The following is a 15538-nucleotide window of genomic DNA, read 5'->3' on the forward strand; positions in this document are numbered from 1 at the left end:
CCCCCCCCCCCCAATTTTGGATCACTCAAATACATTAGTGACCATAATATAATTAAATTTAACATCCCTGTGGTGGGGAAAACACCACAGCAGCCCACCATGGTAGCATTTAATTTCAGAAAGGGGAACTACACAAAAATGAGGAGGTTAGTGAAACAGAAATTAAAAGGTACATTGCCAAAAGTGAAATCCCTGCAAGCTGCATGGAATCTTTTTAAAGATGCCATAATAGAGGCTCAACTTAAATGTATACCCCAAATTAAAAAACATAGTAAGAAAACCAAAAAAGTGCCACTGTAACAAAGTAAAAGAAGCAGTCAGAGGCAAAAAGGCATTCTTTTAAAAGTCGAAGCTAAATCCTTATAGAAAAGAGCATAAACTCTGGCATGTGAAGTGTAAAGATATAATTAGGAAGGCCAAAAAAGAACTTGAAGAACAGCTAGCCAAAGACTCAAAAAGTAATAGCAAAAAATTCTTTATGTATGCAGAAGCCGGAAGCCTGCTAAACAACCAGTGGGGCCACTAGACAATCGAGATGCTAAAGGAGCACTCAAAGACAATAAGGCCACTGCGGAGAAACTAAATTAATTCTTTGCATTGGTCTTCATGGCTGAGGGTTGTGAGGGAGATTCCCAAACCTGAGCCTTTCTTTTTAAGTGACATATCTGAGGAACTGTCCCAGATTGAGGTGCCATTAGAGAAGGTTTTGGAAGAAATTGATAAATTAAACAGTAATAAGTCACCAGGACCAGATGGTATTCACCCAAGAGTTCTGAAAGAACTCAAATGTGAAATTGCAGAGCTACTAACTGTGGTTTGTAACCTGTCATTTAAATCAGCTTCTGTACCAAATGACTGGAGGATAGCTAATGTGGCACCAATTTTTAAAAAGGGACCCAGAGGTGATCCTGGCAGTTACAGGCCGGGGCAAACTTCAGTACTGGGCAAACTGGTTGAAATTATAGTAAAGAACAGAATTGTCAGACACATAGATGAACATGATTTGTTGGAGAATAGTCAACATGGTTTTTGACAATGCATGATTTCCCTTTACAATCTACTAGAATACTTTGAGGGGGTCAACAAGCATGTGGACAAGGGAGTTCCAGTGGATATAGTGTACTTAGATTTTCCAAAAGCCTTTGACAAGGTCCCTCACCAAAGGCTCTTAAGCAAAGTAAGCTGTCATGGGATAAGAGGGAAGGTCCTCTCATGGATTGGTAACTAGTTAAAAGATAGGGAATAAATGGTCAGTTATCAGAATGGAGAGAGGTAAATAGTGGTGTCCCCCAGGGGTCTGTACTGAGACCACTATTATTCAACATATTCATAAATGATCTGGAAAAAGGGGTAAACAGTGAGGTAGCAAAATTTGCAGATGATACAAAACTACTCAAGATAGTGAAGTCCCAGGCAGACTGTGAAGAGTTACAAAGGGGTCTCTCAAAACTGGGTGACTGGACAACAAAATGACAGATGAAATTCAGTGTTGATAAATGCAAAGTAATGCACATTGGAAAACAATCCCAACTACACATATAAAATGATGGGGTCTAAATTAGTTGTTACCACTCGAGAGAGATCTTGGAGTCATTGTGGATAGTTCTCTGAAAACATCCACTCAATGTGCAGCGGCAGTCAAAAAAGCTAAAAGAATGTCAAGAATCATTAAGAAAGGGATAGATAATAACACAGAAAATATCAGAATGCCTCTATATAAATCCATGGTAGGCCCACATTTTGAATACTGCATGCAGATATGGTCGCCCCATGTCAAAAAAGATATATTGGAAAAGGTTCAGAAAAGGGCAACAAAAATAAGGCACGGACAGTTTCCGTATGAGGAGAGATTAATAAGATTGGGACTTTTCAGCTTGGAAAAGAGACGATGAAGCAGTAAAATGATAGAGGGCTATGAAATCATGACCGGTGTGGAGAAAGTAAATAAGCAAGTGTTATTTACTCCGTTTTATAACAGAAGAACTAGGGGTCACCAGGTGAAATTAATAGGCAGTAGGTTGAAAACAAACAAAAGGAAGTATTTCTTCACACAATGCACAATCAATCTGTGGAACTCTTTGCCAGAAGATGTTGTGAAGGCCAAGACTTTAACAGCGTTCAAAAAAGAGCTAGATAAATTCATAAAGGATAAGTCCATCAATGGCTATTAGCCAGGATGGGCAAGGATGGTGTCCCTAGCCTCTGTTTGCCATAAGCTAGGAATGGGTGATGGGATTGATCACTTGATTACCTGTTCTGTTCATTCCCTCTGGGGCACCTGGCATTGGCCACTGTTGGAAGAAAGGATACTGGGCTAGATGGACCTTTGGTCTGACCCAGTATGGCTGTTCTTATGAAAATACTGATTAAGAAAATCCAATCCATTACCTTAGGTAGCTGTGTTTGTTAATCAGTTAGTCTAAATGTAAATGCAAGGATGTCTGTGAAAGCAAGACAATAGTAGAAAATGTATATACCCACACACTTGCGTGCATATATGTTCGTGCTGTTGATGTACAGTTCATGCAATAAACTACATCATTAAACTTCTTTTTACTTTCAGTACACTTACATTTTCTATTTGTTGCTTTTTTTCTGTCATCCTGTCCCCCTCTATCAACCCCAATATTTACCCAGAAAACTGGGGGTGATAATTTTTTGCACCGATTTTCATCCATTTAAAAATTTTGAAATGGAAACGTTGATAAATTCCTAGATAATGTAAACAAAAATGTAGGGCCTTGTTTATGGCCCATCTAAAGGCTTAGACACCTGGAATTACATCATTTAGATGTGCTGCATTCTTTAGTGGCCAGACTGTACCTGGCCCCTGCTATGGTATGTAAAGAAAAAAGAAACTTTCTTCCCTCCATCTTGTGTTTCCTGCAAGTAGGCCAACTGCAGTTGCAATTACTGGGCATGTGCAGAGCAGGAAAATAGGTGGTGGTATTAGTAGTGGTTTTAAAATGTGAACACATTTAAAAACATCATCATCTTTCTAATCTAGATGACCTTTGAATGTAGAGATTGCTTCTTGTATAAGCTTTGCATTGGGCATAAAGGTTGTGTGTAGTTAGTTTATGACTGGGATTTTTCCTCAGTGCATATGTTTTTGTGTGTTAAAGGCTGCAATATCAACAAGAAACTTTGTATTACTTTTTTGGTATTTGTATCTCTTTTCTGTACTTCTCCTCCTTTATTAAAAGAGGAAATAAAATGCAAATCTTTAACAGGATGTTAATTATCTCTCAAGCTAAGTAAGTCAAAGACATTTCTGACTGACGTCTGCCTTAGGCCAACTTTCTTCTTTTGCTTGGAATAGTCATGAGCAGCAAGAGATATGGGCAGTGTAGTGAATTGCTGTGAATGAGGCTGAAGGAAGGATATAATAGTAATTCTCCCAATCACTGCAGTGAGGACGTTTTGTGGCTGGCTGGGGGACAGGATATGTAGTGGTTTGGGCAGTCAGAGGTGTTTGAGTGAGTTTGGGGGAAAAGACCGAAAATGTAAAGGAAGAGGGTACAGAACACTATGGAGAAAGAGAAGGAAATGACAGACTCTGACAAAAACATAGGAAAAAGATACACAATTATCTTTTATTAAGAGGGAAAAATGGGAGGTAACCAGGAAGGGACAGGCGGTGTAACAAAAACAAGAGAGAGATGTTAAGTTACAATTCTGAAAATGTATTAAATAGTTGACAGAATTACAATTAACTACTGTATCCAGGAAATGGTATCCAGGTACGTATTCATAAAATCACTAATTCTCAACCACGGGTACGCAAACCCCTTGGGGTACACAGAGGTCTTCCAGGGGGTGCATCAACTCATCTTGATATTTGCCTTGTTTTATAACAGGCTACATAAAAAGCACTAGCGAAGTCAGTACAAACTAAAATTTCATACAGACAACGACTTGTTTATACTGCTCTATATACTATACACTGAAATTTAAGTACTGTACAATATTTATATTCCAGTTGATTTATTTTATAATTATATGGCCAAAATGAGACCGTAAGCAATTTTTTCAGTAATAGTGTACTGTGACACTTGTGTATTTTTATGTCTGATTTTGTAAGCAAGTAGTCTTTAAGTGAGGTGAAACTTGGGGGGTGGTACGTAAAACAAATCAGACTCCTGAAAGGGGTACAGTAGTCTGGAAAGGTGGAGAGCCATGCCTTAAATTGCAGGAGGTAGGGCATTTTAGAGGCATGGTGGTATACGTATTTTCGCCATGGCTAGTAGGCTTGTTAGATGGGTATATTTTTCAAGTCCTGTCAAAAACTATCAGTTCCTTAGCTGCATTCTCGTCTCCGTGAACAGCTATTGCACAGTCAGATCACTATGTACTTTTGGGTGTTGTAATGAACTCAAAAATTGTTAAATGACCTGAAAATACCTGTGTGTTGCATGTGAGAATGGTTACTGAATGTGAGACTAACCTTTGAGGATCACTTGCTATTGAAAGTGTGATGTGTAGTTAACTGCTAGATAAGCATATAACAAGACCACTTCTCAGTTTTTAATGTCTGACTTCTGATTAGACGTACAAATCTGGTTGTCAATATCCTACTTGAAAATATGCTTAACTAGACTACGTTGGTTACTGAAAGTTGTTTTCGGATGGACCTCTAGTTAGCATACCAGGTATGCATTGATCATCCTTATAAAATGTATACTCTGGGGATTAATTGTAAGCATGGTCATGTACTCTGTATAATCTATGTTTCATAATTCTGCAGAACTGTGCTTTAGAATCCAGTCTTTGTTTCTTTAAAAAAGGAAATCTTAGATCCTGTGATTGTGAAAGAAACCTTCCAAATGTAAACTGAGTATAACCAGTGTAGTGATATTTTCCTGAGCCTGTAGCCAGCTTGGAAATGATACCTCTACCCCGATATAACGCGACCCGATATAACATGAATTTGGATATAACACGGTAAAGCAGTGCTCCGGGGGGCGGGGCTGCGCCGGATCAAAGCAAGTTCAATATAACGCGGTTTCACCTATAACGCAATAAGATTTTTTTGGCTCCCGAGGACAGCGTTATATCGGGGTAGAGGTGTAGTTTTGAGAGATGTGAGCTGCCCCATTTATCTCTGTCTTTTTAAACTTTGAAACCTAATGTTGACCAGTTAGATGTCAGTGTTAAGTGTTCCAATGCTGATTTCATTTTTAGCAAAACATTCAAGCAGCGTAATTATCGTACAACTTGAAACTACTGTACCTTCCTTGCATTCAAGTACCAAAAGCTTCTACCACCTTCTACCCAGCTTCCATCTTCTCCTCCTATGGCTTCCTCAGTGCAACACAGTTCTGCGGCGTGTTGATGAGTGAATTTAAGACAGGCAACATACAGTAATTTTAAATATCTTGCTACAATCAGTGCAGTTTTGTTGTTTGTTCATGTTCAAATTTAAATCAGTAAAAGGCGTGTATTTTTATGTTTACCTGAAATGGTTGGGGAATTTCTAGTCCGCTACTTTGGACTGCCACAGTAACTGTTGCTACAGAAGCATTTAGGCCAACCTTGCCAAAGAGTACACAGAGACCTGATTGTAACTTTATTCATAACCAGATAGTCACTGTTGACTTCACTGGTCTGTATCTGGAATGACAGACTTCTGACTTCCTTCTCTGTAGGCCCAGATTACTCCTCCGCGGGATGGTTATCTGGTACTGAATCACTGTGGCAGGCCTCAACCATTCCATCGAGCAGCCGAAGTAACCATATCAGAAGACACAGTATAGCTTCTGACAGCGGGGACACAGGCATTGGTACCTCCTGTTCTGATAGTGTGGAAGGTGAGTGAAGATTCTTAAATTCTGAAGTTAATCAGTCTTGGTGAGAGAAAAAGAGATGAACTAAGAAGTTTTAAAGGCCGAATGTATCTTAAAAATACTTATTTCTCCAATATTAAAGAACATGAAATTGCCAATTTTTTATGATGGGTTGAGAAATTGTTTTGGTTAGATCTGTTTAACTTGCATTGTATGGGCCTTAACTTCTCTGTATCACAAAGTTGTCTTCTGTTGTGTGGGAGTAAAGATAGTTAAGTTACAGGACTGGGAAAAAGATGGAGAAAGGTCTCGTCCTCTTTTTGCCTTCTGTTCAGGGGAATACAAATTGCATTTTAATATGAGGCATCTCATGAACTGGCAAAATTCATTTAAGATTATCCAAAAGTATCTAGAGAGGGCTAAAACTAAGTTTGGGGATACGATATCGCCCAAGATTTCTCAAACTTGCTCCTATCACAGAAGACGTATAAAGGATTTAGCCATTACAACAGGAGTATCCCTATCCCCCTGCATGGAGGGCTCTCCCTGGAGATCAAAACTGCACCAGGGCAGTGAATGGGACAAGAATGGTTTAAGCCTATGTTGAGTAGTGATAGACCACAGGGATGCATGGTCCCCTTTCCTCCAGCAGGGTTTTCTAGGGTAAGGTAATGCAGGTTGGGGCTATGTTACTTTTTTCTGCAGGGCCTTTCTGTGCATGGATCTCTTTAAAAGGAATCCTGGGACCACTGCAGCCCAGGAGAAGGGAGATCGCATGGGAGCCCCTGAGCCGGTGTAGAGGCACGGGTCTCTGTATGAATGCTCCTGACCTCCTGATGATGGCCTAGGATCCTCCGGGTTTGAGGCTGTAATGCCTCATTGCAAAGGGGGGCAGTCCTTTCCTACCCATCCCACTACCCAGCATGCTGATTGAAGACGAGCTCTGAAAAGGAATCCTCTCCGTCTCCTTATTCCCGTACTGTGGGTTTAGCTGTGAGAAGGGGTAATCTGGTGCTATATTAAGAGACTCAGAAGTGATAACTGCTGTACAAAGAAGACATGTTCTCTGTTGGCTAATTGCAATGGATTTGTACTCTGATCAGTGTGAGTTCTTAACTCTGCTTTGTGTCAGAGCTTGTTGGAGAAATCCTCTGTAATAATTGGGCCTATGTATTTACCCTAATTGTCAGCTCAACTGTAAAAAGTCAGTAAAAGTTTCTAAAAGGTCACAACAACTATTAATGGGGGAAAGTACAACAGAGGCAAAGATTAAATTAGTCAAAATAAAAAGGCTGATTAATATAATTCAAGAACTGTGTAAAAATTCTGCCTGGTAAGCAAGACAGTGTAAAACCAAAAATCAGTAAACCAAAATTGGTTTGTTTAAAAACGAGGCCTAATTTGTAAACCAAATAATAAAAGGATTAGCTATTTCACCCATCATTCTCTTTTGAGTTCCTTAAAGAGAGATTTTTTGGGAGGGAAATTGGCTACTGGAGTGAGCTTCACCATTATGGCTGCCACTACTTCCAGCATCTCCTGGGACCCCAAGCATTTGTCATCCTGATCCTAAGAGATGTCCTGACCAGAGAGGGACCCAATTGACATCTCCACCTCTGCCAGCTCTGCAAAATCCCAAACACCTCTGGGGATGTGAGACTTTGTATCTATATTACCCATCTGAGTGTGTCCTTTTCCTTCCCCACCTTTCTTTTTTCTTTTCTTCTTTTTTCTAATAATAGTCCAGCTTAGCCGGGCAAGACTATATTTTGCAACACTACTATACGTCTGTGACCAGGAAAAGGCAACTGAAAGCAATACCCTAAATAGCCCAATGCTGGTACAAGATTTCCAGGTCTCAGAATGGCTAATAAGACTATGTGCTGTGTTGTGTTTCTCCAGTAGTGAGGTTGCAAGTGAAAGTCAGCACCAGAGACAGAAGCTGTGTTTTCTATCTTTGTTTTTCTTTTCTCTCCCTTTTTGTGTGGGTGTTTGTCTTCTAAAAAACAAAATCCAACTCTAACACCACCAGCAATGACAGCTCCAGCTGATCTACTAATTTCTTCTCTTCACCCTCCCCCCCCAATTTTTTTTTTTTTTTTTTTTTTTTTTTTTTACCATTTTTAGTATAATCTAAAAACCTGTCAGACAAGGAGGGGGGGGGTTCTTCTAAAAACTTGCTTCACCTTTAAAAAAACAAACAAACAAACATGTTAAGATGAAAGCCTTATGGAGTACTTGACATTTCAAATGCTTTTAACTGGTTTTTTTTTTTCCCTTTTTTGTATTTTTTGATAAAAGGTTAAAGTAATGTTTAATGGTGTGTTTGCCATGGTACTAAGCAAGCTAAGCTCTCTGTATTCCAAACCCCAAACCTTGTTTAGCTCTGTTTAAGCTTAAACAATAATAGGGTCTTAACTCCTTTAACCTTTGGGTCTATATATTCCATCTAAATTAATACACCTCCTTTCTTCTTTTTCCAAATACTTTTTTATAAAATATGGTAGGATTTATGTAAAACAGATTATTCATTAGCTAGTCTATGAAGAAATATATTTCAGAAAAAAATTCAATAACCTAGATAGTAGTTCTCCAGTACTGGGATTTTATTTGATTTTTTTTTTTTTAATTTGCTTTTTCAAATCTTCTTCCTTGATTCTTGCAAATTTAATGTTTTAACAGAGCAACTAGGTTGCTGTAATACTGACATAATGCTTAGTTATGCAGCATTAGGGTTCTAGCCACACCCTTTACTCAGGCAAAGCTCCCATGAAATTCTGTGGGAGCCTTGCCTGAGTAAAATGTGTGGCTAGAGTCCAGAAGTATTAGTGGCCCATAAGACCAGAAGAAGAGCTATGTGTCTGCTCGAAAGCTTGTGTCTCTAATCAATAGAAGTTGGGCCAGTAAAAGGTATTCCCTCACTCGCCTTAGCCCATAATTTGCTCTCTGATCCACCCATTGGATTTCTGTTTCCTTATACGCAGATCCAGGCATTGTAGAATAGTGAGTTAAGATCTAGGCCTGGATAAAAGCACCTTTTTCTTTTTCTTGATGGCTTCCCCATTTGAGGGGTAGGTGGGAAAGAGGGGGGATGAAAAAGCAACTACTATAAAACTTGATTCAGGGGATATTTATCACTTTAAGAGCTACCTTATATCTCTATGGTGTTGACCTACTGTTACAAGAAACATCTCTTATTTTCAGTTACAGCAATCATGTAACATCTCTCTATATTTTTTTCAGTTTGTATATTTTGTGCATTTGGTGATGCTTTACATACAGTCAGTTTCACTGTTTCCCTTAGTCCCCTGGCTTGTTAGCTGTTTGAAAACTTGCATGACAGTGCAGAGGAAAACAGGAAAAATGTGGTTGTAAAATAAAAGTTGGCAGGAGGACTGAGGGGATAGGTAGTATCTGAACTTACTTCTTTGTAACTGACTAAATTTAAAGTTGACTGTTTTTTCAGGAACAAATTAGAATAGCTGAGGCAATTTCAATAGGATTGCCAAGGCCGGCTTGTAGTTACAGACTCTCTATTCTTCTAGCCATCTGTTTTCAATGTGGGTGCTAGGGAAATAGCCCTTAGGGAACAGGCTCTGCAGAAAAGGGTTTTTTTTTGTTTTGTTTTTTGACAACTCAGCAAATCATTACAACTTCTAGCAATTCAAGACTGAAATGTGAGTTTGTTACCTTGCTTTTTCTGAAGCTACTAACAAATAATCTATTCTTAATTTTAGAGTTACAAAAATGCATTTTGTTAATGTTAACAATATCCTTAAACCTTTTATTTACAAAAAAATCATTCAGCTGTTCAGAGCTGTAGTTATTAGTAAATGCAAAAATATGTTGTCTGATGCAAAGAATGAAATTCAAGTCACTTTTTTTTTTTTTTAAGAAGGTCTGGTTTTCTCTTTCGCTATTGCATTTCAGTAATTTCTTAAAAAGGTGGTAAAATGAAATTTAAATATTTATTTGAACTATTTCAGGAGCAGTCTTCTTTCATTCTGGAATTGTAGAGTTTAAAGGGATAATTCCTAGTCTAAAAAAATTACTTGGGACTAAAATTTTCAGATTGGGGGCAGAAAGAGTTTTTATAATGCCCAAGAGGAAGAGAAAATATCACTTAAAGTGTAGTTGTTCCTCTGCAGCACTGGGAGCCCAATGATAGTATATGAAAACCAGGAAATGAAACTGACCAGTTTAGTTTCATTGTTCACGTTAAGCAAAGTGTGTATAGGGGAAAGTAAAGACTCTTGTGTGTTGAAAAGCTAACTGGACTCTTAAATCCATTCTGCCCTAATCATCTGATATTAGTAAAAGATTTGTATTAACTGTATTTATCTTCACTCAGAGTATCCTTTTAATCTTTCTGCCAACAAGTGGTGATGGACATGAACTTGTTCGCTGATACAAATCCTTGTTCACAAGTGTTTGGGTTTTTTTTACCAAATATACATTGAGGCCAAATTCTTAATAGTATTTCTACTTAGAGCAGGAGAAAAAGTTCCAGAGGTGGGTGCCCCATCACCTGTGAGCTGAATAATAAAAAATATATTATCTTCTACAAGTCTGGCTTTATTTAAAAAAAAATAGCTATCCCTCCTGACTTTATGTAGTAGCTAACTCTCAAACAAAGATTTGTGTGAGCTTATTAGCAAGAAACCTTTTTCTCATGGAATGATTTTCTTTAGAGTTCATGTACTTTCTGAAAAGAGGGGTGGAAATTTTAGGATATTCTTCTTATAAGCACTATAGATTCTATAGAGGCCTGTGAAGATGATTCCTTGTATTTCTTTTGGTGAGTATAGGAGGCAGTTACCTTGAAGCACTGCACAGAAGAAGAGGTTTTAGTGGGAGACAGGTGCTGGAAATCAGCTGATCAGCACCTCATGACTGGCCGAGGCTCTCAGCTCCATGATGGGTGGGGCGTGGAGAGAGAACCAGGAGAGAGGATACTCTCTCTGGTTACCAGAACATGAGGCTGAAGGCAAGCAGGCAGACCCTGTGGAGCCCCCTGGGGTGGGAGATGGTCCTACTTAGTAGCTACCGGAGGCCATAGTACCCCAGTGTGAAGCCTAACCAGATGGTTTGTGTTCCTTTTTTGCATACTTTTCTTGTTATTTGTAAGACAAGAGAGTCCTGAATAAAGGGACAGAAACCTAACCTGGGTGTGGCTGACTGTCTATCCGTCACCAGCTGGTGACTAGGGCCACTAGCATACAAAGGATTACAACACAGCTGCTTCTAAGTGGCATCTCTATATGAGTCAATGTCTACATGCAGCATTGTGTTAACATTTTAGAAGCCATGGTGTATTTTACCATCTTGTGCCACAGGATGTATCATAAGGTCAATTCATAGAGTCAGGCGTGCAAACTCACTGAAGCTTCCAAAAAATGCTAATGTGAGGGAGACAACTTTTTGGGTGGCATCATGGTGAATATTGCCACATCACAATTCAAACAAGATGTATGTTCATGCCCATGAAAAGTGATCTGAAGATGTGATTTCTAACACTTTTTTTCTTCAGAGAAAGTTAGTTACTGATTTAAAGATGTAAAATAGGATCGCCGTTTACCTATGGTATAAATAGTGTGACCTGGTTTTATATACCCACGCTACTGCCTAAGTCTCCCTTGCTGGGAACTCATTACCATCATTCTTTTCTAGCTACTATATCTTGACAATATGTTCTTTCAAAACTAATGTAACTTAGGTTTCCCTGGCAATTTTGTTTAAATCCTACTAAAGAATAAATACTTCTCCAAGCATTAAGTACTTACTTCTGCTCCCTCAGGAAAAAAAACACTTTTACCTATCCAGTGGTGACAGCATCTCCTTTTAAAGAAAACAATTTGTTGTAGATTTAGGTGAAACACGTTCCTGACTGTCAAGATAGATAATATCTATCCAACACAATGGAGCTTACTCACAGGAGCAGAGCATTGCTTTTCAAAGGAAGGAAACCCAGAAAAGAGAGGCTCCAATACACTTTCTCCCTTTCTCCCCCCCCCCCCCCCCCCCCCCCTGCTTCCCTGTCCAGTCCTGGAACTACTCCATCAATTTCTGTCTGTGACCTGCCAGGATCCAAAGGCTCAGGGATTGACTGTTTAACTTGGGATAGAACATGGATTTCAGCTTCCAGCTTTGCTTATTGCTTAGCTAGAAACTAAGAATGCAATACGTTATGAAATTAGAGTACACTGACGACAATGGGAGCTAATGGCTTTTGCCAGCTCAAAGGAGGTTCTCATCTCCCAAGATTCAGTCTTCTCAGCGCTCTTCTACTAGGTCATCTTGAGTTACATCAAGATGGATGGCTACTTTATGACTAAGGGCTTGTCTACACTACCGCGGTAGTTCGACGGCTGGCAATCGAACTTCCGGGTTCGATTTATCGCGTCTGGTGTGGACGCGATAATTCGAACCAGGAAGTGCTCGCCGTCGACTGCGGTACTCCACGTCAGCGAGAGGAGTACCGCGGAGTCGACGGGGGAGCCTGCCTGCCGTGTGTGGACCGCGTCTGAACCGCGGTAAATTCGAACTAAGGTATGTCGACTTCAGCTACGTTATTCACGTAGCTGAAGTTGCGTACCTTAGATCGAATTGGGGTGTTAGTGTAGACCAGGCCTAAGATTTGGAGGTGTTGGGAGTGAACACACACACACTCCAGCTACCTCTTTTTAAATAAATAAAAAAAGCTTCAGTCTTTAGACTACACTATTAACTTCATCAGATCAAACTTCTTTCCTAACCCTGCACTAATCTACAGTAAGCAAATATATTCATTCAGCCATCCTTCAGTCATATAAAGAGAAGAGAGGAAGGGTAGAAATAAGGCGAGAAAGAAGAGAAGAGGAAGTTTTGAAATAATGGAAACCATAATTTCACAGCTGCTGCAGACTGTGGCACATCCCCATGTGTACAAGTAAATATTGCTATTAGGTGTAATAGTGACAAAGAAAAAAGTTCAGCTCCGAATGGAGCTCCGGGGGGAGGGATAGCTCAGTGGCTTGAGCATTGGCCTGCTAAACCCAGGGTTGTGAGTTCAATCCTTGAGGGGGCCATTTTAGGGAACGGGGGTAAAAATCTGTCTGGGGATTGGTCCTGCTTTGAGCAGGGGGTTGTACTAGATGATCCCCTGAGGTCCCATCCAACCCTGATATTCTATGATTCTATGAATGTGAGGCGAGATTCCTTTGGCCCTCATACCATCCTTTAAAACAAGCTCCTATCCTATAGTTTAACATTCCAGAAAAGCCAACTATGTGCAAAGAATAGTGACAGTACATCTCGTGTTAAATCTCATCCTTTGAACAAAGCGACATTTAATTAAACACAGTCATGTATATCTGCATTGTTCTGGATAATGCATCTTTTTTAAAGTTCAGCAGTCAAGGTCAAAAAATGGAGGGGATGTTCCCCTTGCTAAAATTGTGACACTCCTCCCAAAGGCCACTTCTACAGATAACAACTAAGGACCGTATTTTCAAAGTGCGCACACACACAAAAACATTGATTCAGATTTGTATACAACAAGAAGAAGGGGCATCTATCTAATGCTCAAGTGTTCCTACTGGAAAGTTTGTAAAAACAAAAATAAAGTTACTCTGTAGAACATGTCTCCCCTTCCCAATCTACGTCTTCAGAACTTGTGCATGCTCATGCCTATACGCATTGCAACCACAACTTGCATGTGTACAACTGTGCTCTAAGATTTAGATCAGAATACCCAGTTTATAAATATGTTTGTACCATCCAGGAACTTATGGATGCTGGAACAAAATGTGTCAGCCTGCCAAAGCCTGGGACCATATGAATCACCACTTTAAAACCTACTTCATGTACCCCGCATGTTTAGATGGTAGAAGTCTGTTTCTGAATTGAGAAGTTGTATCTGTGCAACACTGGGGAATAACCTTGTTCAAATTGACAGATGCCTGAAAAAAGACTACCTTGGTTTCTCACAAAAAGCCTGACCCCAAAATTTATGAAGAAACTGTTTGAAAATGCTTAAAGAGGTAACAGACTTTAAGGTTTCCACGTGGCTTCTGTTAGAATAGATGTCTATTAGAATAGTCAATACATAAGGTAACATATCAAGTGACACAATGTGGTATTCGGCTGATGGGTAGAGAGTGATCAAAAGTGGGGATAATGCTGATATTGTTTGGGGGGGAGAGAATATTATTATTTTTTTTAGACACTATGGATTTGTATTTTTAATGTCTTATTTTTTGCAATTATACATTTTAAATTCCTATAGAAGCACCTAAAACCTGGTACGGGTACTTCAAATTAGAGAGAGGAGAGAAACTATAACTTTACCATTGAGTTTCATGCAGCAGCGGGCTCCTAAAGACTTAATTCAAAGGCTTGTTTTTGCACTTCTTTTCTGTTTGCAAGCTTTACACAGATTTCAGTGACAGCTACAGAAAGGTAGGGAATGCAGGATCAGGCCCTATAATTGTAGTTTCAAAACCTCGCAGAGTCCTAGAGCCTGGGCTCCAGCCAGAGTTTGTACATCTACACTGCAGTTAAACAGCCCCACTGCCAGCTGACTTGGGCTTGCAGGCTGAGTCCAGCCATGGGGTTTTAATTGCAGCATACACATACCCTAAGAGACTAGCTTGCACAAAACAGCACCAGAATTGGGGGGAGAGGGGGGAAGAGTGAACTTTAAGATACTTTTGTGTACACTGGGGTATCTGGAATAACCACGTTAGCTCCCTGGTTGTGTATAATTATATAATTTTAAATATGGCTTGCAGCCTTACTTGAACTAATCATATGACTTCTTTTTTAATTCCTTGCATTTTAATCAAGGTAATGCAACTAGCAGTAGAGTGAATATAATCATTTGTGTTGTAGGAAATGATTTACTCTCCGCTAAGCATGAGAGGAATTGTTGAGATGCCTGAAGTTTCAGCTCTTAATTTTACAGAGAAGACGTCAAAGCCTTTGTAGATGGCTTTGCAATCATTGCTTTATCACGCTAAATTTGCACTGTTGGCAGGCTGCTTGACTTCCTCCTTTTATTTTGGTCATGTAAACAGATCTCTGTCATCACTGTAGGGCTGCACTAATTATGATGGAATACTCCATTTGAGAATGTAGCTTAAATAGTGTGTGTTCTATATATCCTTGATTTTAATTATGGTTTTTATTAAATTAAAAAGTTGCTCAGAAACAAAGGGTCTGATTCTGAGCTTTCACCAGTGTAAATAGAGGGGTGACTCGACCAAAGTCGTGTGTAAAAACTGCTCTGATAATAGAATCTGTCCCAAAGCCTTGCTTCTGAATGACATATTACACTATACTTTCTTGATAACCATAGGTACAGACTTTTTAGATGGGTATCATCAATGGTGAAGAAATTAGTTTGTAAATGCAACATTCCTAGATTATTCCATTTTTTTACACTAATAGAGAGGTACATTCTCTTTCCTCCCCCCAACCCCCTGCAGAGGAGGAGGAGGGGTGTGTGTGTGTGTGTGATGCATATAATTACATATGTAGAACACTGAAGGAAAAATTTGAATAGCCCAGGTTTAGGGGGAGGGGAATGGTTTGGAAATCTCAGATGCTTGAAATTAAAAAAAACGAAAAACATTTGGCCACCTGCTCATTGGATGCTAAATTTGCAGAACCGAAATCATGATTAGAAGCAATAGCTCAACCCAGTTCTGTTTTGATCATTAGCTTTTTCATGCAGAATAGAAAGGACTGTTGCAGTTAATATGTAGACTTGA

General features: G+C 39.4%; 1 protein-coding gene across 2 annotated transcripts in view; it reads left to right on the plus strand.

Annotated features, from left to right (window-relative positions):
• Nucleotides 1-15538, plus strand: part of CEP85L (centrosomal protein 85 like) — a 201623-nt gene that overhangs the window by 63996 nt on the left and 122089 nt on the right. For both annotated transcript variants that reach the window (XM_026649846.2, XM_024205368.3), the window contains exon 2: nt 5649-5810. Coding sequence is in view for 1 of the 2 variants with exons in the window: in XM_024205368.3 (XP_024061136.2) it covers nt 5649-5810 (162 nt within the window). In the remaining variant the exon portion in view is untranslated. The remainder of the gene's footprint in view (nt 1-5648; nt 5811-15538) is intronic.

The sequence above is a fragment of the Terrapene carolina genome, unplaced genomic scaffold (genome assembly GCF_002925995.2).
Source record: "Terrapene carolina triunguis isolate 2854851 unplaced genomic scaffold, T_m_triunguis-2.0 Scaffold85, whole genome shotgun sequence".
NCBI lineage: Eukaryota > Metazoa > Chordata > Testudines > Emydidae > Terrapene > Terrapene triunguis.